The sequence below is a fragment of the Salmo trutta genome, chromosome 8, assembly GCF_901001165.1.
Source record: "Salmo trutta chromosome 8, fSalTru1.1, whole genome shotgun sequence".
NCBI lineage: Eukaryota > Metazoa > Chordata > Actinopteri > Salmoniformes > Salmonidae > Salmo > Salmo trutta.
The window spans coordinates 43,580,582-43,607,305 of record NC_042964.1 but is presented as its reverse complement, the minus strand read 5'-3'; the positions used below and the strand labels follow the sequence as shown (position 1 = coordinate 43,607,305).

Sequence of the window (26,724 nt, the reverse complement as noted above, 5' to 3'; positions counted from 1 at the left end):
AGATAGAATCTGACCCTTCTAGAGCACTCTTACCATTCTAACACATGCGAGCACCGGTATATGTGTTCCAGAGGCTTAAGTGACCTAGACTGCTAGACCGCCCCAGGCCACTGCAATGCATTAATGCACCGAGATTTTTAATAGTTGATAATGTTGTGGGAGTTTTCAGGAGGAAAATCTACTACATGCATCGACGGTACAAGTTCATGAGTAGGTGAGTGCTAATTGATTCATTGATCGAATTTTGGGGCACAACCCTAATGTTAATGGTCTCTGGCTATGTTTGATATGGTTTTGGGTTTTCTGTCACCATCCAGGATGGAGAAGAGAATCAACAGATTTCGAGGATGGCTGCCTCGCAAACCCATGAAGTTTGACAACAACACCCTCCCTGACCTGGAGGAGAACGAGAGCTTTACCGCCCCCTTCAGTCGCTCCAGAATACATCAGTGAGTGTGTGAGTGTGTGTGTGTGTGTGTGTGTGTGTGTGTGTGTGTGTCCACCACCAGGCTGGTATATGTTTTTTCCTTACTAAATTAAAGGTGAAAATGAATCAATGTCTTCCATCTTTAAACCACAATTCTTAGTTTTGGGTACCACATTTTTGCAATGTAAACAAATGAACTAAATTTCCTTGTGGGTGTGGTCCAATTTTAGGGGTCTTTTTGGGGGGCTCACAAGCGCCAGTCGAGGCAAAATGATATAGAATGCACTGAGATGTCACCAAGCCAAAATGGTGTGCTTTTCAAAAGCTCAATAAATCCAACGGACTGGAACGGTCTAGAAGAAATATGATCTAGGATCCTTTTCTGTATCTATATTATGTTACAGTTTCACCATTCACAACAAAGACACATTCTTCAACAACGCTACCAGGAGTCGCATCGTCCATCATATCTTGCAAAGGGTCAAATATGAGGAGGGCAAAGACAAAATGGGTGAGATTGTCATCGTTGTCTAACACAGTTACAAATGGCCTTTGGATAATACATTTACATTGTAGTCATTTAGCAGACGGTGATTTACAGGAGCAATTAGGGTTAAGTGCCTTGCTCAAGGGTACAATGACAGATTTTTCACCTAGTCGGCTCAGGGATTCGAATCAGCGACCTTTCAGTTACTGGCCCAACGCTCCTAACCGGTAGGCTACTTGGCACCTCTCCAAGTAGTACAAGTCCACTGCTAGATGTGTTCCACGTTTGAGATACAGCATGTCTCTGGTGTGTAGAGTTATTGACAGTGTCTTCATGTTCTTGTTTATGCTCCAGGGCTGAATCGTCTTTTGAGCAATAGTTCATACGAGGCAGCTTTTCCCCTTCATGAGGTAATGCACTGACACTTCACACATTGGCTTGGAAGCAGGGGTGGTACTGGGGGGGGGGGGGGCAGTGCCCCTGTGACAACAATTTTGGACCCCCTTGTGGCCCCCCTAAATGTGGAGTATGAAATAATTTTTTACATAACTAATTTTTGCTATCGTTCTTTTTTTACATCCGTTATTAGACAGTGGCAACGCGGAACACAAATTATTATGAACATGGTCTTTTGCCTGCTAATGCCTGCAATGCAGTGAAGAAAACGATATGACAACAATAACTTCTAATGTAAACTGGCCCCTCTAACAGTACAACTGGCCCAAGCTTGGCCCCCCCCCAGTTGAAATGGTCTAGAACCGCCACTGCTTGGAAGAGAAATATCACTTGTAGGATCTTCATTTGAGTCAGTTCACTACAGCAGGAAAATAATCCTGCGGCAACCGAAAAAGTGAATTATTATTTGATTTATAATTAATGGATATTTTTGTAGGGGTTGATACATTTTTCATTGGGACAAATCAAGTCCTGATATTTCAAAGTGGAAATTACAAACTTTAGAAGCATTTTTAAAACTCAAATACACTACAAGTTTGCATTTCCTGTCAGCAACAAAAAAAGTGATCAAATTAAGATCCTACAGCTGTAGTTATGATGGTACATTACGTGTGTGTGTTAACAGGGGAGCTACAGAAGTAAGAACTCCATCCGGACGCATGGAGCAGAGAACCACAGACACTTGCTGTATGAATGCTGGGCCTGGTGGGGTGTGTGGTACAAGTACCAGCCACTGGACCTCATAAGGTACAACACTGTGTTAACACTCCTGCTCTATAAGGACATCACAGATCTAATACAATGTATTATCTGCATCTTGCAGGTTGTCCTCGATCCTGAAAGCAATACAACTTCACCAGCCACATGTATTAAAGCCACATGAATTAATCAATGAAGGAGTGCATTTACTAGATCATTAAAAACGTATGAAGCCACAACATCATTTCAGGGCTGGTACATAATGACATGTTTGTCTCCTGGCGGTGTTGTCAGGCGGTACTTCGGGGAGAAAATTGGTCTCTATTTTGCCTGGCTGGGTTGGTACACTGGGATGCTGTTCCCTGCGGCGCTGGTTGGGCTCATGGTCTTCCTCTACGGCTGGTTCACCCTAGACCACTGCCAGGTCAGGTAATGTGAGCTCACCTAATACTCATTGGTCTTCTTTAATTAGGACAACCTTTAGCCTCATTGAGTATTTTATACATATTAGTATTTTATACATATTTTATCCTTCTCTATGTTTGGTCTTGTGTTCTTCCACTAGAAAAAAATACCAAACAGACGCATGCTTTACACTGGTGTAAATTTGGCCTTAGTCTGGTAGAAGTCTATTACCAATGCTATCAATGCCTTAGTCGTGTGGCAGCACTGACCAAGGCTGATAAATGCAATAAGAATTGATGAGTGTATGGAACCAGGCTAAAGGTTGTCTGTGATTCTCCAGTAAAGAAATCTGCCAGGCCACTGACATCATCATGTGCCCCATATGTGACGAGTACTGCCCCTACCTGAGACTCTCAGACAGCTGCATCTATGCCAAGGTGACTTCCGTACTACCATGTAGAGTGTGTTAAACATTTGCCCCAGACTGAGCACGGCTGACAAACATCAGGGCAGTTGTGGCTAATTCCGATCCTGGAGAGCCACTGTGTGTGATTCAAATGATTAACTAATGATGGTCATAAATTTAGACCAGAATTATTTTGTGTTAGAGCTGGGCTGAAACAAAAGCCTTCGTACACTGCAGTTCTCCAGGAACAGTGATTTTTGTCATATACTTTTTAGAAACATATTACATTTTTTGACAAACATTTACTCCAGAGCTATCCCACAGTAAAACATTAGTATAACACATTGAGCAAGGTAACCTTTTTACTTCACATTTTTGTCATTTAGCAGATGCTCTTATCCAGAGCAACTTGCAGTAGCGAATGCATACATTTTCATACTGGTCCCTCATGGGAATCGAACCCACAACCCTGGTGTTTCAAGTGTCACACTCTACCAACTGAGCTACAAGGGGCTACTTTGTGAGCTTGCTCTGGAAAATGTCTAACGAACAGCCCTCCTTTGTAATCTTTATGTACAAATGTGACTACTTTATGTGTTTGTACTGAATTCATGTTTTCAGAAATAATTTCTCTAAGCAACTGCTATTGATCTGTTTCTTGGCTTTAGGTCACCCATCTTTTTGACAACGGAGCAACAGTTTTCTTTGCTGTATTCATGGCTGTGTGGGGTGAGTTTTTATCATTTATTATAAATATGATAGGCTATATTTAAAACAAATCTAATTTTATTTAAAAAATTAAGTTTAAGAAGTAACTTACTCAACAGTTTTATGGATCAGCATTCCATGCTCACTATATTTAAGTTTCAGTATTTACAGTGAAGTGTTACAGGGTCCTCCTCAGCATTGCACAAGATCCCAGGCAAAGGGTGTATAGGGAGAGTTAGTGCAGGGCCCAGCCTCCTCATCGTCATAGCAGCAGGGTCTAGGCAGGGAGGATTCAGCCACTTCTACGTCATAACGACAGTAAGCCGGTGCTTTCACACTCTTCAAGTCCTCTGGAAGTTGAATGATGGAAGGGACTGAAACATATGGAATACAGGTGTTATTAACATTGCCTCCAGTTTAGTCAAATGAAAGGTCGCATTTCAACCTGCTTAACTTTTGATTTCAGAATGTAGTGAGATCGAAAGTGTTCAGTGGATTTGATAAAACAAAAACCAAAGTTTTTGTCAAACTACATACTTGCCTTGGTCAGTTCATGGATCACTGCACTGTCATGCAACATCCCTGGAATAGACCTACCTGTTGTGAGGAGCTTCCCCGTAGAGGGCAGGTTTTTAAGAGCCTGCTTTAGCCTCGTGTCAAAACTCCAGCACTTCAGCAGGCAGAACACAGCTAGGTAGAACTGCAGGCCAAAGGCCAACAGAAGCGCTAGCCAAATGAAGACCTGGGCGTCTGTGTGAGAAGACAGGTGGGGAAAAAGAGTTAGGGAGAGAAAGAGTGAGTGAGATAAAGGAAGAGCGCAAAGCTGGTAGACTAATGTAGAGGAGGGGATGATCAAATGTCTACAGTTTATCCAAAATGTCCCTGGGGAAATGGACCCAGATTAGACCTAGCACATCTGGACAAGAGCTCGTAATGGCCAGGGCCAAGCCCTTTGCAACGTATGGCAAAGTAACCATACAGAAGTTGTAGACTGTAACCAGTGTGGTGGAAAAAGGCAGTCCAATCTCAATATAAAAAAGCTTTATTACGAGCATGCATGCAAGGGAAAACCAATTTGACTCGCTATTTGTTCTCCACAGACATGTTATACAGACCAAGGATGGGTGGGGTGTTTCACATGTCCTTCAAATGAGTCTGGTACTTCTGCTTATCACCACGGATAGTAGACTCTGAGAAAGACCAATCATATCAAGGACATGTCCACTCCCCCACACATCCTGGGACAACAGGAACCATGAAAGATCGTTTGACAGGAAATTACAACAGGGCAGTTTAGAAACAGTTCTAAAACAGACTGGTTAAATTACATATCAAGGAGCAGAACAACCTTAAAGACAAGACGAAGAACAGGATGACCTGTGTCTTCTTCAGGTCATGTAAGATTAAAAATCGAATTTCCTCTTCCACACCAGTCCTCTTCCATCTGTTTTCCAGAAACGTACACAATTGAATAATGGCCATGAACAATGGCTTTAATCCACTGTAGATACCTGACTGTAAACTGCCCAAACACTAATCCATACTACCAGACATCTCTATTTTCCAGATAGTTCAAATGAGAAATACCAGTTGTGTAATGTATCTTCTATTCTCTCAGGTGACTTCCAAAGCTGAGGTGGTGAATGCGCTGCCAGACTGTGCTCATATTAAAATAGCTGTAGCTCTTAGTTTTTCAATTATTGATTGCACTGCAAATTCAGACATTGTCTTCAGGGCTTGTGGAAACCACTCTTATAAATTTCCTTGTCGTTCATCTTTTATGGTGAGCAATTTATGGTATAGAGGGATTTAACTTCAACATACATTTGATCAGGTATTCATTACACACTCTACATATAATACTGTACTGTAAGTCAGCAATTTAAATTCAGTTTATCCAAGAAGAATGAATTGACCAACACAAACAATGGAGCAATGCTCCAAGGTGCATTCTAGGCCACTTTCACATGCAATATATAGCACTTGATTTACAGTTGAAGTCGGAAGTTTACATACACTTAGGTTGGAGTCATTAAAACTCGTTTTTCAACCACTCCACAAATTCCTTGTTAACAAACTACTTTTGGCAAGTCGGTTAGGACATCTACTTTGTGCATGACACAAGTAATTTTTCCAACAATTGTTTACAGACAGATTATTTCACTTATAATTCACTGTATCACAATTCCAGTGGGTCAGAAGTTTACATACACTAAGTTGACTGTGTCTTTAAACAGCTTGGAAAATTCCAGAAAATGATGTCATGGCTTTAGAAGCTTCTGATAGACTACTTGACATCATTTGAGTCAATTGTAGGTGTACCTGTGGATGTATTTCAAGGCTTACCTTTAAACTCAGTGCCTCTTTGCTTGACATCATGGGAAAATGAAAAGACATCAGCCAAGACCTCAGAAGACAAATTGTAGACCTCCACAAGACAGGTTCATCCTTGGGAGCAATTTCCAAACGCCTGAAGTTACTACGTTCATCTGTACAAACAATAGTACGCAAGTGTAAACACCATGGAACCACGCAGCCGCCATACCACTCAGGAAGGAGACGCGTTCTGTCTCCTAGAGATGAACGTACTTTGGTGTGAAAAGTGCAAATCAATCACAGGACAACAGCAAAGGACCTTGTGGAGATGCTGGATGAAACATTTACAAAAGTATCTATATCCACAGTAAAACGAGTCCTATATCGACATAACCTGAAAGGCTGCTCAGCAAGGAAGAAGCCACTGCTCCAAAACCGCCATAAAAAAGCCAGACTACGGTTTGCAACTGCACATGGACACAAAGATCGTACTTTTTGGAGAAATGTCCTCTGGTCTGATGAAACACAAATAGACCTGCTTGGTCATAATGACCATTGTTATGTTTGGAGGAAAATGGGGGAGGCTTGCAAGCCAAAGAACACCATCTCAACCGTGAAGCACGGGGGTGACAGCATCATGTTGTGGGTGTGCTTTGCTGCAGGAGGGACTGGTGCACTTCACAAAATAGATGGAATCATGAGGATGGAAAATGATGTGGCTATATTGAAGCAACATCTCAAGACATCAGTCAGGAAGTTAAAGCTTGGTTGCAAATGGGTCTTCCAAGTGGACAATAACCACAAGCATACTTCCAAAGGTGTGGCAAAATGGCTTAAGGACAACAAAGTCAAGGTATTAGAGTGGCCATCACAAAGCCCTGACCTCAATCCTATAGAAAATTTGTGGGAAGAACTGAAAAAGTGTGTGCGAGCAAGGAGGCCTACAAACCTGACTCAGTTACACCAGCTCTGTCAGGAGGAATGGACCAAAATTCACCCAACGGAAACGGTTGACTCAAGTTACACAATTTAAAGGCAACACTACCAAATACTAATTGAGTGTATGTAAACTTCTGACCCACTGGGAATGTGATTTTAAGAAATAAAAGCTGAAATAAATAATTCTCTCTACTATTATTCTGACATTTCACATTCTTAAAATAAAGTGGTGATCATAACTGACCTAAAACAGGGAATTTTTATTAGGATTAAATGTCAGGAATTGTGAAAAACTGAGTTTAAATGTATTTGGCTAAGGTGTATGTAAACTTCCGACTTCAACTGTATGTGATTCACTCACCCGCCGTTGGCGTGGGTTCTGGCTGCCAGACCCAGACGTCTGACTGGGAAAGGTCCAGCGAGAAGCTGTCATTCTGGGGACGGCCCATCGATCAACTCCTTTACACAGGACCAGGACCAATCTAGACAAGACGGAGACATTAGCATGTAGCGTCAACCACATATTGCTTTAGATAACAACATTTTGGACTTGACAGAGGCTGTCATAATTCTTCATAAGAGTTTGACAGTAGGGTTTGCATGTTTCTTCAGTGTACGTTATGGTTACTGATTGCATACTTCATGAGTCTTGATGTTTGTCATACTGTTCACTGTTTTGAATGGTCACGTGTTGATCAGTGGTCGTTGTTTGTGATGGCTTTACGTAGGCATCGTGTACTTAAAGCTTGAATCCAGCGGTGAAACTGCCACATCCGTTTGCGATATTACAACATCTAAGACGTTACATCAAACAACAAACTGTTTTTTTCCCCTTCGGACATCTTTGCGCGCGCGAGAGAACAGCAGAGTATGTAAGATGCTGGATGCTCATTTCCTCAAAACAAGAACAATAAAAAATGCGGGTGGGGTGTCCAGTGGTGCTGTTTCGGCTATTGCGGATTTATTCCCTAATGTGTTATCTAACGTGTTATCTAATGTGTTAGCGAGATTCATATGTAGGTTAATGGGGTCAAATGTAGGTTAAATCTCCACCATTCATCATTCTCTTGAGTGCAATGTCTACCAAAAATATTTTATCTAACCCTGCCTTTAATTCATTAGTCACAAATTGGCGATGTTATCTCCTTGGTACGAAGTTACAGTACTTCAATGGTCAAATATATTGCGTGAACTGTGCTTCACTCAACTTCATGCAACAAAGTAGATCAGCTGAAAACGTGAAACAGTTACAGTAGGTAGCAAAAACGAATAAACTAACCTGAAACATGTAAGTAATACATGTTAGCTACACCTCAATAGCACACTACTATTTTGTAACAATCCCATAGCCTACTCACATTTTTAGTCTTTTTGTTGTTGTTTGTTGCTAGAGCAAATTATGGAAAATCTACAAGTGATAAACAACCTAACTGCATTCGGTGTCTTTCAACTGGTAGATTGCAATCATTTTCTGTAGTGCAATTACGTTTACATTTTAGTCATTTATCTGACACAATATCCAGACACACTTATAATCATTTAGGTGCATACAAGTGGAACCACAGGTATAAAAGTAGAACAATAAAGCAAAACATTTTAAAATACATTTGGGATTAATCAAGGATAAATAACTGCATAGGCCCTCAGATACTTAATACAGCTTGGTTCCCCAACTGGCGGGCCGTGGGCAGAATTTGGCCCGCTGGTGGATTTATTTGGCCCCCAAAGTTTTCTGAGCAAAAACTTTTTCTTTTTTTTTGTGTGGGGAATTTTCATTGTTGGACATGAGACTGTAAAAAAGAAAACAGTTCATCAGCTTTAAGTTACTTTAATTTAAGAAATCTGTTCCCAAGTATTCTCACGCATAATAGAGAGACACGACGTGATCATATACAAATGCAAGTAAGGTTTGAAATTATTGTTTTAGTCAAACATCTGTTCGGGCAGTCTTTTTGCAGTCTACAAATTATTTGTAATTATGGTTCTAACCTCCTAACCATCCCCTCAAGAAAAAAAATGGCCTGCGGCTGAATCTAGTTGATGATTCCTGCAATACAGTATCGTTGGACTGCCTGTAAATAAGTATAAAACTCAACCTACCTGGGTTTGTCTGGAGAGCAGTGAATCTTGCTGCAGGGCCTTGCTGTTGTTCAACACTGACTATTTCTTGGCATTCACCTACAGTAGAATACCCATTGAAATCGCTTCATTAACATTCCTCTGAAGTGTGCTCCCCTGCTGCTGGCTCTGCAGAAGCATGTGCCTTTCCACCAAAAGAGACCGCTAGTCACTGGCCGGCCTCATGCAACTGTCTGGAACTACTAAAACATGTGCCTTTCCATTCAGAGCTACTAGTTTAACTGATCTTAGTCCAGCCTCTGCAAAGAGATATTGCTCTGATTGTCAAGTGACACACTGGTAAACAGATTGGCAATGGGTAACCCATCCAAAGGACCTTGTTCAGGAGAACCTTCCCTCTCTCTCCAGTGCTTTAAAGGCAGCAATGGCTTGTTGGTGAAATGACCTATTGTGACCATCCTAAATAGCTAAAATATTGAACGATTTTAGATAACTGAAGTAACAGTATGAATCCTGGCACCCAGCAACCCTGCTGCAAAATACTTGTATTATTGTCTTATCTGAATGTGGAGAACTTCTTGAAGTGATAATTGAATCATTTTGAGTCATGCAAAACAACCTTCAACTAAGAAAGCGATGGTTGAATTTAAATGGTTCCTGTTTTTAGCAGCAATGCAAGAGATGGTTGAATTTAAATGATTCTGTTTGTAATACATTGCCAACATTGTTTTATAGCTTGAACACAAGTGTACATATTTGTCCCACGTTGAATATGACACATACTCACCTAGCCCTAACAACCCTCAAACACTAACCTAGTTGTGTATTTTAGCAACCGTGTTTCTCGAGTTCTGGAAGAGGCGGCGAGCGGTCCTTGCGTATGACTGGGACCTAATTGACTGGGAGGAAGAGGAGGTAAATATATCTTCATTATGATCAGCATCATCAAATTAGAAGTAATCTCCCAGGCATAACGTGTGTGTTTCTTGCAAGAAGTTCTTTTCAGATTATAATTTTTTTTTTTGATTTCTTAAAAGATTTTAACAATCATACCATGAAGGTCCTAGGGACGTTCCACTTTTCTGAAATATACAAAATATTACAAGAGGGAGCATTGCCTTGAGATTCCCACTCGGGTTATGACTAGGTTTGAGTAGCGGGAACTGGGTTACTGAGATTTTCCACCCAAACCCAATCCCTTTTCTCTGGATAAATAACAGCAAGAAACCGGTAAATTAATTCTATGAACAGCATGATGTGAAATAGAACTGTTAAATGATATGCAAAGTCTAAATCTTATCTAGTCTACGGCCTTCTCTCTGCTATCGCATATCTCCATGATCAATCATCAATGCTCACGTTGGGGACAGACAGCCCACCTCAGTATGGAGCACAGAATTTTTGTATTTTTTTTTATATTGAGGTACATTAATGTCATATTTTTTTTAAACACCCCCTTTCTAAAATTAGGGTTTTAATTGAATAACAAAAATATATACATTCTGCCCACTTATTTTCCTTCCAAATGTGTTTGCCAGTTTTGCACATATCTAAATATTACCAAAAGGGAGGGTTATACGCTAATACACACGTCACACAACATTAGGGGAAATATATTATTTCCCCTAATGTTGTGTGTGTGTGTATATATATATATATATATATATATGTACTAATTATATAAATGTAAAATAGGCCTTACTACATTTCTTTTTTTCAATCAAATTCCCTTGCCTATAATTTTAACTTTGTAGGCTGCATGTCCTGCACCAGCATAACAGTTTCTCTCCTTCAGCTTCATGGTTTGAGCGACGTCCATATAATACAGTGACACAGTCCACACTCTGTAACACAAATGTAACACTTTGAATGGCACATCCAGTTTTGGCGGGAAATACCGGGTTACCCAGGAGAAAAGTGATTTTATTCTTGGGATGGAACATTTGTAAAATACCAGGAAAATATTGAACCTTGGTTATGACACTCTGCTGTGTTCTTGAAATACCCACAGTTATGCATTCTACAGCTGTTTCAAGAAATCCAAGGAGACGTATCATGATCACGTTCCTAGAACATTTTGCAGACGTTTGCAGAACATTTTGGGAGCGTTTGTGGCTCAGCCAGCTTTCTGTGTGCTGCAGGAGGAAATCCGTCCCCAGTTTGAGGCCAAATATTCCAAAAAGGAGAGGATGAACCCCATATCTGGAAAGCCTGAGCCGTACCAGGCCTTTACAGACAAGTACAGCCGACTCATTGTCTCAGCTTCTGGAATCTTCTTTATGGTAAGTCCCTGGAGTAGGTATAGTGAATATTTCATAATAAATTCATTTGAGTAGGGACAGATTCATTAAAATGGTTTGCATGTTGACTCATGCTTGCCGCTTGTTAAACCAGTTTCCCACTGGGTTTTGTTTGAATTCATTCAAGTCTTCAGTAAGTGGCCCATGCAGGAATCAAACCCACAACTGTGATGTTGCAAGCAAGCCAACTCAAGGCAGTGAGCTATCAATCAGATTTGCCTTGTTGCTATCGGTGTGTCTGACCAGAATGTTTTATTGACCTCAGATACTGGTGGTGATCGCTGCCGTCTTCGGCATCGTGATTTACCGCGTGATCACAGTCAGCACTTTTGCCGCCTTCGGCTGGGCTCTCATCAGGAATAACTCTCAGGTGGCCACCACCGGCACAGCCGTGTGCATCAACTTCTGCATCATCATGCTCCTCAATGTGGTAAGGGCTTTGTTGAGAAATGCATTTAGGATTATGAGATTAAAAAAGCGGCATATATATATATATATATATATATATATATATATATATATATAATATACACACACACACACACACTGAATGTACACAACATTAGGAACACCTGCTCCACCCAAAGGACATCCAGCCAACGGTAAACCAGTGGTTAAAAACGGGTCATTGATGAAAGGGGACAAAGGAGGCTGTGACACAAATTGTGCAGAGCAGCAGACGGGCTACAGTTAGTCAGCTGACAATCCAGTACAACATTGGTGCCCAAAAACACACAGAAGAATGCACAACCTGTCATACCTTGACACGAATGGGGTATGGCAGCCGACGACCTTACAGAGTTCCACTTCTTTCATTAAAAACAGGAAACTGTGGTTGCAGTGGGCTAAGCAACGAAGACACTGGAGAATGTGAAAAACATTGCCTGGTCTGATGAATCCTGGTTCCTGCTGTTTCACACTGATGGGAGGACTAGGGTACGGAGAAAACCATGAGCACATTGATCCATCATACCGTGTGTCAACATTACAGGCTGGTGGTGTGGGGTGTGTTTTCATGGCACACGTTAGGCCCCTTGATAAAAGTGGAGCAACATTTGAATGCCAAAGGATATCTGAACATCATTGCCAATCAGGTGCATCCCTTCATGGCAGCATGTATCTGTCTGCAAATAGATTTTTAACAACAGGATAATGCCCCATGCCACAAGGCTAGGATTGTCCAGAAATGGTTCCACGAACATGAATGAATTCAGCTTACTGCAGTGGCCTGCCCAGTCACCAGATCTCAATCCAATTGAGCATCTGTGGGATGAGATGGAACAAGCTATTTGGAGTAGAGATTCACTACCAGGAATTCATGGGGGAATCATTGGAGTCAACATGTGCCAGCATCTCTGTGGAACGCTTTCGATGCCTTGTCCATGCTCCGATGAATTGAGGCTGTTCTGAGGGCAAAGGGGGGTGCAACTCAATATTAGGAAGGTGTTCTTAATGTTTTGTACACTCAGTGTATATTAATGTATATCAGTGGTGAAACCCTCATGCGTGTAGCGCTTTTTGATATAGTTAAATACAGTTGCGCTCAAAATGTTGATAAAAATGGATCCTTACACCCTTCAATGTCGTGACGTATTGCATTTTAGCTACAACAGCATGAGAATCAAGAGAATCATGGAAAACAAACCCTATTAACTGGTAACCTTGTTTTTTTCAGTTGTATGAAAAAGTTGCCCTTCTGCTCACCAATTTAGGTAAGCTACAACTGTTCCTCCATCTGTCATCATGCTGTAACATGCCATCCTCAGAGGTAATTACAGTCAATATAATGCAGGGGCTGTCATTTTATACACACCCTCTCTCTCTCTTTTGGTCTCCCTCTCTTTATTTTTCTTTCTCTATTTTAATGGTATTCTCTATTTTCTCTCTCTTTCTGTTTCTCTGTCTCTCCCTCTGGCTCTGTATCCACAGAGCAGCCAAGGACTGAGTCAGAGTGGGAGAACAGCTTCACCCTGAAGATGTTCCTGTTTCAGTTTGTCAATCTCAACAGCTCTACCTTCTACATAGCTTTTTTCCTGGGCAGGTGAGGAAACATCTCTACATGGTGTAAATTGTAATACCCGACTATATTTCATAGAGATTAGTTAGTAAAATTATGTGACCACCTTTGTCAGGTTCACTGGTCGGCCAGGAGCCTATATCCGCCTCATTAACCGCTGGAAACTGGAAGAGGTGAGTGAACTTGTATGTTTTTCATTAGGCTTTTCAAATAAGGTTCAACGTGGAACAATTCTAGTGAAAAGTACTCTCGTGGACAGATGCATTTAACATAAATGGTAGTAGCATCTGTCGACAAACTGTGGGGATGCCACAACGAATTAGGAACTTTGTTCCAGTACGTAGATTTTTCATCGCTGATCACATCACAATTTCGTAGGTGCTCGCATCTTTCGAATTTAGGAAGTGGAGGGGACATTTTGTTCCGTAGACTTGCCAGAAACTGTCTGAGAGTTTCAGATTAGAGGGGTGGAGACTTCACTAGTCTCTTTAGTATATTTCCTAACACGTCTCCTCCCAGAACTTAATTGAGTTTATGCTGCAAATACCCAAAAAATGTGTTCTGGGTGTCCAAGATTAAGTAGAAAGTAGCTTGGATCATTTTGGGACTCCTCCGTAGTAAAAAAGATTTTGGAAGATTTAGAAATGCATTTATCCAATGTCTACATTAGTTTTGCCAAGTATATTATTTTACAGACACCTTAATGTATTCTCACTCTAACATCTGTGTTATGAACCAGAAAATTAGGGTTAGGATGTAGGGTTACTGGATAGTTAGTTGAAGAGTTGTTGATTGAATAAAGTGTCGGCACTGTTTCCCCTTTCTGTGTAGTGCCATCCTAGTGGTTGTTTGATAGATCTCTGCATGCAGATGGGTATCATCATGGTGCTCAAGCAGACCTGGAACAACTTCATGGAGCTGGGCTACCCGTAAGTATGGCCTGGCTTAGCCAATTAGACGCAACTAGCGCCTAGTGTGTCATCTCCACCAGTCACCCCCCGTGACTTTATAATTGCTTGTTTGTCAGGCTGATCCAGAACTGGTGGACGCGGCGAAAGCTGAGGCAGGAGCACGGCCCCAACGCCAAGGCCAGCTTCCCGCAGTGGGAGAGGGACTACAACCTGCAGCCCATGAATGCCTACGGACTGTTTGACGAATACCTGGAGATGAGTATGTACCCTTTGACCCTGAGCCCACATTTAAAGCAACTGTCCAATGAAAATCTCACTTTTAAAACTTTATATTCTGTAAACTCATACCCAAATAATGTTGTTGACTCATCCTATACTCGTATTTGTGGCCATACATTGGAGAAAAAACACTTAAAAAAAAAAAAACACCTCAAACAGACCGTTTAAAAAATGCTTGCTATTTCCACATAAAGGAAGATGTCATCCTCCTGAGGAGGAGCTGGCCAATCAGTTGGTCTACTCATATAATTTTTTTTAATTACCAGTGTACACACACACGTTTCTGTTGTTGGGCTACACCGTTCCAATACAGAAAAGCTGCTTTTTAACATACTTAATTACCATTTTTTGGATGAAACATATTTCACTCATGTTGTAATTAATTCTAGGTTATATTCCATAGAAATCTGGAAACACTGGACAGTTACTTTAAAATGCAAATCATTTCTATCTCACTATCAATCAATTGACCAATCAGAAGAAATCAGTGGGGCTCGAGCCATATAGACCTGAGTGAGCAACCAAGTAAGCCACTGTTCTGCATTGAGAACACTGAGAATCATTGCTGTCATCATCTTGTATACAGTTAATACATAAATGCAGAAAACATAGCTAACTCCTCTGTGTAAGACGGGTGTAAAAATGTGTTGATGTTGTCATCGATAGATCTTCTTTCTGTTTGTCCCATTCCCATCAGTGGTGCTTACACTGTTCTGTTTATGTTCACACGCTTTGACTAGAAATGGCTCAATTTTAGACACTGGAATGATTTGGACATGAAATGCTAAACATGTTAATTTGGGGGATATTGAGTTACATTGGTCTTTGGACAAAAAAACAACAATGTTAGCATTTGGGAATTGTGGCCACTGGCCAGGTATATAAAACCTCTAGACTTCTTACAGCGTAAGGAATACAATTACATGTGTATATTGGGTGAACCATTTCCTTAAACAATTTGGGTAACACTTTACACGGGGTTCTTATTACTGTGTAATTGTTCCTGTGAGTACAGTGTAATTGTTCCTGTGAGTACAGTGTAATTATTCCTGTGAGTACAGTGTAATTATTCCTGTGAGTACAGTGTAATTGTTCCTGTGAGTACAGTGTAATTGTTCCTGTGAGTACAGTGTAATTATTCCTGTGAGTACAGTGTAATTATTCCTGTGAGTACAGTGTAATTGTTCCTGTGAGTACAGTGTAATTGTTCCTGTGAGTACAGTGTAATTATTCCTGTGAGTACAGTGTAATTGTTCCTGTGAGTACAGTGTAATTGTTCCTGTGAGTACAGTGTAATTGTTCCTGTGAGTACAGTGTAATTGTTCCTGTGAGTACAGTGTAATTATTCCTGTGAGTACAGTGTAATTGTTCCTGTGAGTACAGTGTAATTGTTCCTGTGAGTACAGTGTAATTGTTCCTGTGAGTACAGTGTAATTGTTCCTGTGAGTACAGTGTAATTGTTCCTGTGAGTACAGTGTTACAAGAATTTGAATTACTCATTGTTACACTCCAACGTAGAGCAGCACAACTCACCCTAGCAGCACCCCTAGACGTTACCATTAGTTACGCTAACAGTAAGTACAGTGTAGCAATGACTAATTACAATTATTTTTGCACTGCTTACAATAATAATTCAACAGTAATAAGAGTAGTGTAATGTAAATTGTTAATAAGTTGAGAGAACCTATTGGTCAGATGTGGGACACCAACTCCGTTGTCTCCGTTGTCATTTTTCCCTGATTGCCTGATTGCTTGCAGTGAACATGAAAGGTACTGTAGAACAAAATGTTGTTTACTAGTTAGGTCATGAATGCATGTGCCAAATATGTTTACTGCGCTCCTTGCCATCATATTCTGCTTTGCCAGGCAAACTGCACATGGAGAGGAGAAAGGCCATGAATATTAGCTAAGGACCTAATTACTTCTATAGAAAAAAGATTTCCACTGGGCAAAAGTGTCCTATGAGGGGCTACGGGTGGTTCTGCGGTGGGCAAAGTGCTGGTGTTAGTGGCAACTTTTTCTCCAGGCTGCCAAAACAATAACACACCTGACTACAGTCTATTGATGACTATAGATCACCTCAGAGGATGTTGATTAACCTAGCTAGTTTCTGGGTGGTGGAAAGGACCTTTCTGTCTGAGAGATTCCAGACTGAAATACAACCTACTTGAATAAGTGGCCAGTTCATAGATTAAACGTCACAAGGCCCACATGAGGCTAAAAAACACCTGTCATAAGAATACAGAATTTCTAACAATTTATACCAGTATTACAAATGACCCGGGAATGTAATTTACCAAGTAAACACTGGCGTAAAGAGTGAGTGGTTATGACCTGTGTATGATGTCATTATTAAAAAGTTATCTCATAGTTATTAACTGAAGTATAATGCTATGCAATTCTCCATGTGAAATGTCCATATCAATCTGTAAGCTCTTCGCCTTTACAGGAATGACATTCCCTAAAACGGCATGCAGCCTCTGCCAACTTCACTAACTAGGAGAGATCATTATTGAAATGTCATAATTTCAATATTTCGCTATTTTATAATCCTCTAATACAGTCTGATATATAAGAACTGTTGAGTAAAAACCGGAACATGTTTGGACAGTAACAACTCTAACCTGCTCTTGTTACATTCTAGAATAAGTTGATCTACATGACTGATTTATCCTCTTTGCCCCCCTGGGGAGCTAGAGGTCGAAGGTTAACCATAAACTAGCACTCGTACAGTGTTTGCTCATGTAAACCATTATATACATGCCATGTACTGTATATATGATGTTTACATTTATTTACCAACAATGTGAATCATTAATGTCTACATAGATTTTCCATGTGTATATTGAAGGAAAAGTCTGCCCCAAAACTATCTTTTGGTATTGTTTAATTAGTCCATTGTTAACATAGTCCCAAAATGTTTTGCTTGTCAGCACTCAAGTTTTCAAGCTACGTAACTTTCAAAATACAGAAATCATCACTGTATGATGCATTTTGCATTATATGATGCTGCGTTTTGCATCATACGGGGATTCTTTCTGTGTTTTGAAAGTTACGTATCTTGAAAACTTGAGTGCTGACAAGCAAAACATTTTGGGACTATGTCAACAATGGACTAATTTAACAAATACCAAAAGATAGTTTTTGAGGTGGAATTGTCCTTTAAGTATGATTATGTGAGGTATACATAAAGCAGGCACATGTCATGTATTAATCACACAATGGTTACTTGAAGCATTTCTCCTACATGTGTTTGGTGTAGATAGATGTATGTATGACAATGTCAGATGACCGTGACATTTATGACAATAACAGATCAGTGTAACGCTTAGGCTAGGATTCCGTGGTTGCACACAGCATGCAGCTATATCCACATGCATGTGTCACTGTTTATTTTAACCCATAATGCTATTTTAACCCATAATGCTGCATAGATCCATTATGTGGTGTCTCTGTAGGCTTTTTGAATGCTGATTTGTATTTACGCTCGATGTACTACCATCTGTGACTTCCTTGGCGAGGCTCTTCACGAAGCACAAAATCAAATGGCTAACTTTGTCCTGTAAAATGCCCACACGCACTGACTTACAGTAGCAATTGCGACATTGAATGGTATAACCTCAAATCATATTGGCCTTTCTGAGTGAATATGGCTTTGGGGTGGCCATCTGTACAAAATGTAATGGGGTTTTTGAATGGGGTTTTGAATAGGGCTACTGGTGACGCTTTACTCTCAGTGTCTGTGCGTTTCAGTCTTACAGTTTGGCTTCACCACCATATTTGTGGCAGCTTTCCCCCTGGCCCCGCTCCTGGCCCTCCTCAACAACATCATCGAGATCCGCCTGGACGCCTACAAGTTTGTCACCCAGTGGCGGAGACCCCTGCCCTCTCAAGCCAAAGACATAGGTTAGGCTCATCTTCCGCTCTGACAATCCCCTACTGTAGGGCCATTTTCAAAGGAACGCAAAACATGCCATATAGACGTAATTGTTTTACGCCAACACTGTGCCTGAGCTATTTTCACTTAATGGAACCCTATTTCATTAGTTTCAGTACAGACAGAAGATTTTAGTCTATTATGCTTTATACTTTTGGAATCATTCTCAAACCCCTTTATAAGTATTCTTTGAAGACGTCCTGACAGGCTGCTTGCTGGTGAACTGTAATAAATCGTTTGCATCGGAGCCAGAACATTGTTATTTTCTCTCCAGGGATCTGGTACGGCATCCTGGAGGGCATCGGTATCTTGTCCGTCATCACCAACGCCTTTGTCATCGCCGTCACCTCCGACTTCATCCCACGCCTTGTCTACGCATACAAGTACGGCCCGTGTGCCGGGCAGGGCCGGGCCGGGGAGAGGTGAGCGAGCCTGACCACAGTGACCACACAGGCAAAGTGTCTGCCTTTTGACATGTATTCTGGCTAGTAATAGAGGGCAGCGGCATTGTCCTGCATCACAACGTCAAACCACTGACATTTTATTGTTTCCTGTCCAGGTGCATGATGGGATATGTGAATGCCAGTCTATCGATGTTCAGAGTGTCTGATTTTGAGAACACTTCGGTGCCCAGGACAGATGGATCGGATACGTTTGGAGAAGCAGTGAAGTACTGCAGGTAGATTTGGTGACCAAACCTCTTGGTATGGTTGGGCTTGTTTGAACAGAAAAGTCATAACCTTTGACCTTTCGACCCTGTGTTTGACCCCCCAGGTACCGTGACTACAGAGTGCCCCCAGACTCGCCCAGTGAGCCATACTCCTACACGCTGCAGTTCTGGCATGTCCTGGCCGCACGACTGGCCTTCATCATAGTCTTCGAGGTTAGTTTGTACAGTTCATTCCATTCAACAAAACCATAACACAAAATTCAGCCAAGATGATTCTGTAATTACTGTACTATTGGTGTTGTGTTCTTTTGTAGCACATGGTTTTCACCATCAAGAACCTGATCGCCTACCTGATCCCAGACCTGCCTAAGGACCTGCGGGACCGCATGCGGCGGGAGAAGTACCTGATCCAGGAGATGATGTACGAGGCCGAGCTAGAGAGACTGCAGAAGGAGAAGAACGAGAAGAAGAAGAATTACAGGGCCCATCATAACGCATTGCCCTGAATGCACAAACAGGTGATAAATAACTACACTTCACTGAAGGGACCAGCACGGAATACTGACAGGCAATCTATAACAGTTTGCAGGCTGCAGAGTGTGGCGCATAGGAATTACATTTATATATAGGATGAATAAGTCACCTGTATGACCAAGGTGTAGCACCACTCATCTGGGTGAAGCACGGCTGTCATTTTATGCCTGAACACTCAACACACATCAGCTATCGAAGTAAGATTTGCCAATTGAAGCACCGGACGACAAGGGACCCGGTTGTGCGTGGAAGGGAAATAAGGAAATAAAATAAAAAGTAATGTCCCTTTTGTTCCTGTTGTCTAGAAGTTCCACTACTGTTGTGATTATCTACTGACACGCTGTCTATGACTCCACAGGTCATACTGGTGTCCATTTTTGCTCGGTGGTGTTGTGTGGGAATGACAGAGAACTGGCTGCATGCACGCCAGGGACTGTCCTGCCTGTCTGCGTCTCTCACTGGACCAGGTGAGCGCTCCCAAGAGGACCATCCAACAAACCTGCATTCAGCATGCTCCTCGCCATGGTGTTCAAACGTACTGTATGTCATTCTGAAACCGAGAGGCCAGTGGGCGAGGGGGAAAAAGAGGACATACATTGGAACATTTGACAATGGGTTTACTAATTTTTTTCCAGATTGTTCCTTCCACTTTGGACTCACAACTGTACATTTCTTGAAAACCTGAATGTAGATTTCAAAGAAACACAAAAAAACTAACTTTTGCAGTTCTATTGTCACAACTTAAAAAAAGATTCTGTCATCCGTGCGGTTGAATGACAAACCCTGTTTACAATCCTAGCCTTTTTATTTTCAGGACAAACTCATGAGGAATCATGATCAATTGTTTTTACAAGGCTGTAAACCTTCGGCCATGTTCTCTGCTTACGTTGTGTGCTGCTTACAATGTTATTTTGAAATGTTCCATCAGATCTGTGTTAGTGGACGCAGACTGCTCAAACATCCAATGCCTTCCTTTACAATGGATACTAATTACAAGAGTAATAAAAATTCATAGTTGTTACAAACCGGTTTTGTAATTGTCCCATTTGCACTTTGATGTGATTTTAAAACTGTCTCAACATGTTTCCATCTGACAGAATGTGCCACTATGAGAATCTCCATGGAGGTTAGCACGTCCTTAGCGGGTAGGTCAGGTTGTCAGAACACAGTATGCATCACTAACACTGATGTCTCCTCCAGCTCGTTTAGAGGCTGCCCAGTAAGTAACTGTAGCTGCAGCTACTGTCTGCCTCTAGTGTCTAGTGTGGTAACGCCTGATTCCCCCTCTGCAGTTCCCTACTTGGCCACCAAGGGGTGCCAATACACCTATCTTCTGATGCAGTCACAGACCTCAACAATGAGAGAGAGAAGGGAATAGGTGGGTGTACAGTTAGTTCTCACATTTTTTTGACAAGTGTCCAAAGATAAACACAGTCATGTTCTGATACTTTGAAGATGAGAAGTATCTTTATGTTTATTGTAGGGTGGGGGGTTTTTGTGCCCCTGGAGGAATTCTTGTTCGATTTACACCATTATTGGTGTAAAATATCTGTCAAATCCTTAAAGCTTTATGTTTATTTGAATGCTCTCTACTGTTGGCAGCTTTCTCCTGTACATTTATATAATTCCTAGTGTCTACATGTCTATGTAATAGTAATACACATTTTGCCAAGGGCAACAGTTGGTTCCCCAAGCACCGCCTCAATATCGACCACTTTCTTTCATATCCGTAGGAATTGTCAGGCTTGTTTCACACATTTGGCACTACAACAGCCTATCAAGGTGAACTAGCTTGTTATCCTTTTCTCTGATAGGTAACAGTTACATTGAGGATAAGATGTCATTTAAAACTGTTACAGCTCCTATTCATGATTGACGTTCAGGGGTCTAATAAGACAAAACAAGAAGATGGCTGAAGTGGCCAGTCAAGGTCATGTTGGCAGACAGAGCACACTGAAAGGCCTTTTCAGCAGCAACCACAGGGCTGGATTCAAGCAGAAATTGGATGTTCCTGTTTGAGCACAAAATACACAAATGTTGGGGGGACATTTCTTGGCTGAATGTCATTGAAGAGAGACAGCATTTTGGTTGGAAGTTGATTGTCTTGACAACGGAATCACACCCATCTTGCAACTGTCTTGACCCTGGAAGCCTGAGAAAATGCCTTTGTAATGCCACTGGGAAGTTCCAAACCATTCTGTATGTTTTATGAAAACCGCTTTTACAGTATTTTGTCTATGGTCATATTGTGTTATCATTATAAAGCCATTCTGAGGTCACATAAAGTATCCCTCCTTAGTCTGTCTGACCTTGACTGGAACTGTTACATGTGGAGCTGGAAGCTGTTGGAAATCACATTAGCATCTGAGTCGTTGAGATGTAGCTTACGTAATAATACATGGATGTACTAATCATCTAATAACCACCGTATCCATAAGGGTGTCTTTCTATATTGTTTTTAGCTTCATAACTTTTACATATTGTTCCATTTTATATATTCAAAATGCTTAATCCTCCTGACCCTTGCAAAATGCTTGTAATCTGCTGTTCAGATTTTTAACTTTCGCTTGTAAATGATGCACATCACTACAAATTGGAGGCTACAAGTTCTATGTAGTCCAGTGCCATGTCCTTCAGGGTGGATTACTGTGGTGTGATGGAGTTAGCGTAGGGTGCCCATCCACACACACTCTCCATTTTCAGAATTAAAAACAGGAGGGGAAACATGGCATGTTTGTTTCCTATTAAGGCACATTTTCACCTCTAAGAGGATTATCTCTGACACCGGCTTTGAGTTGCGTAAGGCTATCCTGGGAATCTGCGATCATATCAGCCATTGCCTCATATCCTGTATTTTTTCAGAACTGTCTAATACGAAGTGGTAGGGACCTGGGAACATAGAATGAATGAATGAATGAATGAATGAATGAATGAATGAATAGATTATATTTATATGTCCAGGCTCCTGTTTGATGGGACGTAAGCTTCATTTGAGTTTTCATCCATTTCGTTCAGACCAGTGACCAGTGTTCCTTGACCCGTCTGGTGTTTTTTTTCTTCAAATTTGTATCCCTTGCTAGTCTTTCTAATTTATCCATTCTAACTAATTTTCTAATACTTATTCATGCAGGACTACTCAGTCTACCTCTCCAGTCTGTCTCAGCCACGATTCAGACATCAAACACAGGGTCCCATGTTATACCCAGACTTATTGGTGTTCAATAACGTTTAATGAGTTCTCAAATATAGACTTTCAGATTTGAATTGAAGAGACCCCCTGCTTTGTGTGGTTCCTTGAATGTTGCTTGCCTAATGATCAACCATGCCTGATACCTGAAAACCCATGTCAGCTCCTAGAGCTAATTCTAAGGCTTTAGCTCGGTGGGCTACCACAGACAACTTGGATTTGATACTGGTCAAATTTGTATACCCCAAGATCAAGGCTCACGGGTAAAAGCTATTTTGTCAGGATCCGTAACTTCAATGTGAGGGTGAAAAAGCTCCAGCACACCTGAATCACACAGTGATGGTCCCTCAGACATTTCCCAACCCCAGTGAGAGCTTTGCCAGAATAATGCATAGGCCCTTTGAGCAACAGAAAGCTTCAACACACAACTGATGTTGTATTTTTATCATACGTCATAAATGATTTCAGCACTCCTGTTGCGACAGTGCCATGGTGCATGTCCTTGAATGTCAGGGCCCCAGCTGTCGGCCCTAATGTTGCTGATAAAGAGCCCTCCTCGCAGGCTGTTTGCACAAACAGATTAGATGTATGATTGTCTTCCTCTGTCCCTGCTACAGGGAGAGAAAGAACCACTGGTGAAAGTTGCAATTATGTCAACAGTGCACCATTCTTCACCTTCCCCACACAAGAAACTGTGTCAAAGGTACCACATTCTATTTATTGACTTGTCCATGGAACCCATTTCTGTTTATATGAAATGTTATGTCACCATTCACCAGTCTGTTCTAGGAAATAGTGCCACAACACAAGAATCTCATTCCCCTCACTTGAATAAGTCCACCAACCATACAAATGAATTCATTCTGAAAGAACACATAGCATTGTTATAAATTGATGCAAAAAACTAATTACGATATTAGTTCCATATTTAATAAATCAACAATTTAGTGTGTGCTGCGTGTGTGCTGCTTAATAGTTTCATAGCCAATCATGTTCGACCTTTTCTTGCACATGTAACTGAATATCATTTAGAGATTATGGTCAAATGTCAAACGTGAAAGCTTTCAGAGGAGGCATGTAAGAAATCTAAGTGAATAAATGTATAGATCTGGCTAAATTTGCTAATGCAGACCCATCATGACAACTCTTTAATGTATTTGTCTACATCTGTTTCACAAGCTCCTGCTAAACGAACCTGTTAATTTACTTGTTTACTTTCCTTCTTGCTGAATGTTTTTTGTATTATTATTATTATTATTTTTACCTTTATTTTAATAGAGAAGATGTGCCCTGTATAATACAACATAAATATACACATTATACACACACAATAAAATACAAAAAAACTGTAATGGGAAGCACAAATAAAACATCACAAATCAACCAGAAAAACAGTTACATTCATCCGCAAATAAGTCCAGTCCCATGTCAGGTGCATTGTACAGATGTCACAGGTCTCTCCTCTCACTGTCACCCCATACAGTGGCAAGAAAAAGTATGTGATCCCTTTGGAAATACCTGGATAGCTGCATAAATTGGTCATAAAATTTTATCTGAACTTCATCTAGGTCACAGCAATAGACAAACACAGTCTTCTTAAACTAATAACACACAAACAATTATACATTTTCATGTCTTTATTGAACACACCGTATAAACATTCACACTGCAGGGTGGGAAAAGTATGTGAACCCTTGGATTTAATAACTGGTTGACCCTCCTTTGGCAGCAATAACCTCAACCAAATGTTTTCTGTAGTTGCGGATCAGACCTGCACAACGGTCAGGAGGAATTTTGGACCATTCCTTTACAAAACTGTTTCAGTTCAGCAATATTCTTGGGATGTCTGGTGTGAACTGCTCTCTTGAGGTCATGCCACAGCATTTCAATCGGGTTGAGGTCAGGACTCTGACTGGGCCACTCCAGAAGGCGTATTGTCTTCTATTGAAGCCATTCTGTTGTTGATTTACTTCTGTGTTTTGGGTCGTTGTCCTGTTGCATCACTCAACTTCTGTTGAGCTTCAATTGGTGGACAGATAGCCTAACATTCTCCTGCAAAATGTCTTGATAAACTTGGGAATTCATTTTCCGTCCATGATAGCAAGCTGTCCAGGCTCTGAGGCAGCAAAGCAGCCCCAAACCATGATGTTCCCTCCACCATACATTAGTTGGGATGAGGTTTTGATGTTGGTGTGCTGTGCCTTTTTTTCTCTACACATATTCTTGTGTGTTCCTACCAAACAACTCAACTGTAGTTTCATCTGTCCACAGAATATTTTTCCAGTAGCGCTGTGGAACATCCAGGTGCACTTTTGCAAACTTCAGACGTGCAGCAATATTTGTTTTGGACAGCAGTGGCTTCTTCTGTGGTGCCCTCCCATGAACACCATTCTTGTTTAGTGTTTTACATATCGTAGACTCATCAACAGAGATGTTAGCATGTTCCAGAGATTTATGTAAGTCTTTAGCTGACACTCTAGGATTCTTCTTAACCTCATTGAGCATTCTGCGCTGTGCTCTTGCAGTCATCTTTGCAGGATGGCCACTCCTAGGGAGAGTAGCAACAGTGCTTAGCTTTCTCGATTTATAGACAATTTGTCTTACCGTGGACTGATGGACATCAAGGCTTTTAGAGATACTTTTGTAACCCTTTCCAGCTTTATGCAAGTCAGCAATTCTTAATCTTAGGTCTTCTGAGATCTCTTTTGTTCAAGGCATGGTTCACATCAGGCAATGCTTCTTGTGAATAGCAAACTCAAATGTGAGTGTTTTTTATGGGGCAAGGCAGCTCTAACCAACATCTCCAATCTTGTCTCATTGATTGGACCCCAGGTTAGCTGACTACTAACTCAAATTAGCTTTTGGAGAAGTCATTAGTCTAGGGGTTCACATACTCTTTCCAACCTACACTGTGAATGTGTAAATGATGTATTCAATATAGACAAGAAAAATACAATCATTTGTGTCTTATTAGTTTAAGCACACTATGTTTGCCTATTGTTGTGACTTAGATGAAGGTCAGATCAAATTTGATGACCAATTTATGCAGAAATTCAGGTATTTCCAAAGGGTTCACATACTTTTTCTTGCCACTGTAGGTCGTAAACAAAGTTGGATGGGAACTTTGAAGGGTGGGCTAAAGTTACACCTCTAATGTCGTAGCCTTGGTGACCCCTGACCTGCAGGAGATGAGGGGATGTATGAAATACCAATGACCCAGTACCACATCCCCTTACAGCCGTGACCTGCAGAAGACACTACTTACAAGACCCAATGTATTATGAACACTAACACATACAAATACACACGCATAGAAGTGCGCACACACAAGCACTTAGTCCAGCATCTACCTTAGGGGTTTGTACACGTGCAGTCAGCTGTTTAACATAATCTGCCAGTATTTCTCTCTGTGTTTTCAAAATCTCCCATGTGTTTTTCTATGGTAATTCACCCATGTAAACTTTATTTTTGTATTTCACTTAACCTTTATTTAACTAGTCAATTCAGAACAGAACTAGAACAAATTCTTATTTACAATGACAGCCCGGCCAAACCCTAATGATGCTGGGCCAATTGTGCGCTGCCCTATGGGACTCCCAATCACAGCCGGTTGTGATACAGCCTGGAATCAAACCAGGGTCTGTAGTGACGCCTCTAGCACTGAGATGCAGTGCTTTAGACCGCTGCGCCACTCGGGAGCCCAAAGGTGCTGCATGGAAAAAGTTGACAGTGTTGCAATTCATAACAGTAACCGCGTTTCCATCCACAGTTTTTATGCGCGGAAAGACATACCATATATAAGAAAATCATAACAGCTGTGTTGGAAACAGGAGGTTTTGGTACATTTTTATAACTGTTAACAGATCATTTGTTCTTTTTGTGTCGGTAAAATTAATTATGCGAGAAATGGCGGTGGAAACTCCTTTATGCGCAAATATTGATATAATAACCATCATATGGAAGTAAA

At 41.1% G+C, this 26,724-nt stretch overlaps 1 protein-coding gene across 4 annotated transcripts in view; it reads left to right on the top strand.

Annotated features, from left to right (window-relative positions):
• LOC115199036 (anoctamin-4) overlaps positions 1-20,595 on the top strand; it is a 45,074-nt gene extending 24,479 nt beyond the window's left edge. For 2 of the 4 annotated variants that reach the window (XM_029761550.1, XM_029761551.1), the window contains exons 6-26: positions 170-214; positions 318-449; positions 832-938; positions 1,269-1,324; positions 1,996-2,117; positions 2,364-2,498; positions 2,815-2,911; positions 3,549-3,609; positions 9,755-9,837; positions 11,064-11,204; positions 11,488-11,652; positions 12,898-12,934; positions 13,152-13,263; positions 13,355-13,412; positions 14,071-14,168; positions 14,267-14,409; positions 18,183-18,335; positions 18,641-18,788; positions 18,926-19,045; positions 19,141-19,249; positions 19,351-19,542. In XM_029761550.1, the coding sequence (XP_029617410.1) occupies positions 170-214; positions 318-449; positions 832-938; positions 1,269-1,324; positions 1,996-2,117; positions 2,364-2,498; positions 2,815-2,911; positions 3,549-3,609; positions 9,755-9,837; positions 11,064-11,204; positions 11,488-11,652; positions 12,898-12,934; positions 13,152-13,263; positions 13,355-13,412; positions 14,071-14,168; positions 14,267-14,409; positions 18,183-18,335; positions 18,641-18,788; positions 18,926-19,045; positions 19,141-19,249; positions 19,351-19,542 (2,314 nt within the window). Of the gene's footprint in view, positions 1-169; positions 215-317; positions 450-831; positions 939-1,268; positions 1,325-1,995; positions 2,118-2,363; positions 2,499-2,814; positions 2,912-3,548; positions 3,610-9,754; positions 9,838-11,063; positions 11,205-11,487; positions 11,653-12,897; positions 12,935-13,151; positions 13,264-13,354; positions 13,413-14,070; positions 14,169-14,266; positions 14,410-18,182; positions 18,336-18,640; positions 18,789-18,925; positions 19,046-19,140; positions 19,250-19,350; positions 19,555-19,928 lie in introns of those variants that run through there. The other 2 variants (XM_029761549.1, XM_029761548.1) reach the window with 2 other exon arrangements.
• The last annotated feature ends 6,129 nt before the right edge of the window (positions 20,596-26,724 follow it).